Here is a 3,424-nt window from a genome sequence, read left to right as displayed (position 1 = left end):
TAGGGCAATTTTAAACCATAATTTTGGAGTTTATGCCCCTTCGAAGTCAAACATTTGGAGTTTAAGCCCCTAAAAAACCCCCAAAAAGAAATGTTAGAGACCTTTTAAACCAAAACAAATAACTTCAATGACATTATCGATAAAAAAAAAAAAAAACCTAGTGTGAAATATATAGAGGCAGATGGGCTTAAAATGTAAATACGTCCACAAGACGCCAATTTGCACGTACGAGCTCCCAGAACAGAGATAAATTGAGATTTTCAGATTAGGTTCACTTCATTTTCCTTTCTAAACATCTTCACTCCATTGCGGCTAGGGTTTCACCAAACCTTTTTTTATCTCATCCACTCTTACTCAAAAGGTTCTAGGGTTCTTGTGAGTTAATTGAGATCCCAATTAGACATGACGAATTCGAACTGGAGATAGGATTTTTGCTGTTGCAAAAGACTCAACTTTTTTATCAAAGGGTTCTCTACTATCACAGTAAAGGGAAAAAATGGCGACCGCGAACCCTTTCGATTTGCTCGGAGATGACGACAACGATGACCCTTCACTTCTTGTGCAAAAGATCGTATCTGCACCGGTAAAGAAAGCTCAAACCGCTCCTCTCGCCGGTAAAACGGCTGCGCAGCCGGCTAAGCCTTCTGCTAAGCTTCCTTCCAAGCCTCTCCCTCCAGCTCAGGCCGGTATGTCTTCAAGTGTTTCTTTATTTTATATGCATTCATTTAGGCTATTAACTTATGTACCCTTGATATTTTGTTTTATTTCAATTCCATTTTGTTATATGATACATTGAATGTGCTTGTGAGTTACTGGATTAATTGGTTTGTGCTTATAGTGAACAAGATTGAAAAATGACCACTTGCATTATTCCATCGGCCAAATGCAAGAAACACCAACTATTTTTAAATATTTATATACTACATACTTCCATTTATTTTCATGAAAGCATTGCACTTTCATTTTTTTTTTTCTTACTAACACATTGTATGATAAATTTTTTATCCAACTATAGCATCCTAATTCAATTTTTTTACTTATTAGGTCACTATAGCATACTAAAATTTATTTGTATGCAATGACATTGAATTAAGTCGGTAGGTTTTTCAGAATACAATTTTGTAGTAGGGAAAATTGGATGTGGGATGCTATAATAAACAAATGAATGAAATTATATTGCTATTTTTGTATTTACTCCTTTATATCATTTGGTTTTGAGCAGTGAAAGAGGCCAAGAATGAAGGGCTGCGTGGCGGCCGTGGTGGTGGTGGTCGTGGTGGCCGAGGAGGGTACGGGCGTGGTCGTGGTGGTGGCGGTGGATTTAATAGAGATTCAGGCAGCAATGAGAATTCGTTTGGTAACCGAGGATTTTCCGGTGATCAAGGTGCTGTTGAGGAGTCTGATGGTGGGAAAGGTTATGAGAGAAGTGGTGGTTATGGTGCTCCTCGTGGTGGTTTCCGTGGTGGCCGCCGTGGCGGTTTCAGTAACGGAGATTCAGAGGATGGCGACCGCCCACGTCGGCCATATGAACGCCGTAGCGGGACAGGGCGCGGGTAAGTGTTTCATTTTTCAGATTCCATTGGATTTGGCCGGAATAGGAATTCAATTCCATTCCAATCCTACGTTTGGTTGCAATAGAGTATAGAGTTCAATTTAATTGGAGCTCACAAACCGATTGATGGATGGATTTTTCAAAAATCCAGTCCAAAACCCATTGAATTCAGTTCCCAACATTTTCTTGTTGAAATTACTGAAATGCCCTTTTCATCTCATTTACAGGAATGAGTTCAAACGCGAGGGAGCTGGTCGTGGGAACTGGGGAACGCAGGCTGACGAGATTACTCAGTATTGTTTTAAACTTCCCATTTAATTTCTAAATCCCTCAGTTTATATACTTTTATATATTCTTTACTTTCAATTAGTCATCCTTATTACACTTATTCACAGGGAGACTGAAGAAGTGGTGGCTGAAGGGGAGAAAACTGTGGGTTCTGATAAACCATTGGCTGAAGAAGAGGCAACAAATGAGAAAAAGGAGAATGCTGCAAATGAACCTGAGGATAAGGAGCCTGAGGATAAGGTGATTGATTACTTCTTTTCACAATAATGAGAACTAATAATTCTAATATATTATCATATTTCTATTCAAATACTAATTCAAATTTTGAATTCAGGAGATGACTCTAGAAGAATATCAGAAGGTTCTGGAAGAGAAGAGGAAAGCCCTGGAGGCACTTAAAACTGAGGAAAGGAAGGTGGAAGTTGACAAAGAGCTTGCTGCCATGCAACAGCTTTCCAATAAAAAGGCCAGCGATGACATCTTTGTGAAATTGGTGATAATTGCTGACACTTTTTTTAATATTTTGTTTTTTTTTTCAAGTCTATTTAAGTTCTCACATTCTGCTCTCATGACATTAAATTTCATTTGCTTAAATACTTTGTTTGATCTAATTTAATTAATAGGGAACTGACAAGGATAAGCGTAAAGAGATTGCTGACAAGGAAGAGAAAGCTAAGAAGGTAATGCTTATTGTTTTGTAATAATATATGTGTGTCCCTTCTAATAATGACTTAATAGGAGGCTTTATCTATTAAGTCCCAACTTTGTACAAATTTTGACTCAATTCATTTTTTTCCTTCCAATTTCTCAAGTGTAGAAAGTTGTTGCTTTGTTCTGTATGTTGATTTGGTTTTGGTTTTTGCAGTCATTGAGCATCAATGAGTTCTTGAAACCGGCTTCAGGTGAAAAATACTACACTCCAGGTGGCCGTGGGCGGGGACGTGGCGGCCCTAGAGGTGGAGGTGGTGGTCGTTACAACCAAGGTGGTGGTGGTGGTGGTGGTTCGATGAGCTATGCCCCTGAAGCACCAAAAATAGAAGATCCGAGCCACTTTCCTACTTTAGGTGGCAAGTGAAGTGAGAGTCTCTTTTCTTGCCTTACTCCTGTCATCATCTTTTCGCGACACTTTTAGAATGGCCAAAAGCATACTAGAATAATGGAGTTCTATGTATCCGAGAACAGTCTCAGAAAGTGTAAATTTCAAATTTCTTGTGTTCCATGTATTTGTCTATTTAGAGGTGTTGGATGTTTTTGTGTTTCTTTTCCTTTTTTGTCTTTTATAATGTGTTTTAGAGATTTTGGATTACGTTGTTACTTAGAGATACTTGTTTTCTCATTTTTGTTATTGAATAGATTGATGGCAATTTTAACTTATGTTTGGTGTGCATGCTTATGAATGATACATGTAACTGTTGTTTTTAAAATCACATCAATCAAAGTGACAATATATATATCAAAATGCAAGTGTTAGTGAGCTATAAAGCTCAATGAGTTACATGATTTTCTTTCAAAACATGCGACAAATTGCAGCAACAGTTGTATTAGTCTAAGACACATTCGAAGAACTATGGTGGATGATACCTA

The 3,424-nt window shown here is 37.9% G+C and overlaps 1 protein-coding gene across 1 annotated transcript; it reads left to right on the top strand.

Annotated features, from left to right (window-relative positions):
* Positions 1 to 358: 358 nt before the first annotated feature.
* On the top strand, positions 359 to 3,214 carry LOC145061022 (RGG repeats nuclear RNA binding protein A-like). Its single transcript, XM_079008384.1, has 7 exons — positions 359 to 686; positions 1,223 to 1,553; positions 1,780 to 1,845; positions 1,948 to 2,080; positions 2,175 to 2,333; positions 2,464 to 2,520; positions 2,706 to 3,214. Exons 1-7 carry the CDS (start codon positions 497 to 499, stop codon positions 2,913 to 2,915), a joined length of 1,146 nt encoding a protein of 381 aa, XP_078864510.1. The 5' UTR covers positions 359 to 496; the 3' UTR covers positions 2,916 to 3,214.
* Positions 3,215 to 3,424: the final 210 nt, after the last annotated feature.

Source organism: Lactuca serriola, chromosome 7 (genome assembly GCF_051521515.1).
Source record: "Lactuca serriola cultivar US96UC23 chromosome 7, Lser_US96UC23_V15, whole genome shotgun sequence".
Classification (NCBI taxonomy): Eukaryota; Viridiplantae; Streptophyta; class Magnoliopsida; order Asterales; family Asteraceae; genus Lactuca; species Lactuca serriola.
Note: the sequence above shows the minus strand (reverse complement) of the source record. Positions and strands in the feature narration are given on the sequence as shown.

Excerpts from the sequence above, each read along its gene's own strand:
- LOC145061022 (XM_079008384.1), top strand. The coding sequence starts at position 497 with ATGGCGACCGCGAACCCTTTCGATTTGCTCGGAGATGACGACAACGAT. Across the intron at positions 1,554-1,779 it reads CGTAGCGGGACAGGGCGCGG|GAATGAGTTCAAACGCGAGG; the intron begins GTAAGTGTTTCA and ends TCTCATTTACAG. Across the intron at positions 1,846-1,947 it reads CAGGCTGACGAGATTACTCA|GGAGACTGAAGAAGTGGTGG; the intron begins GTATTGTTTTAA and ends ACTTATTCACAG.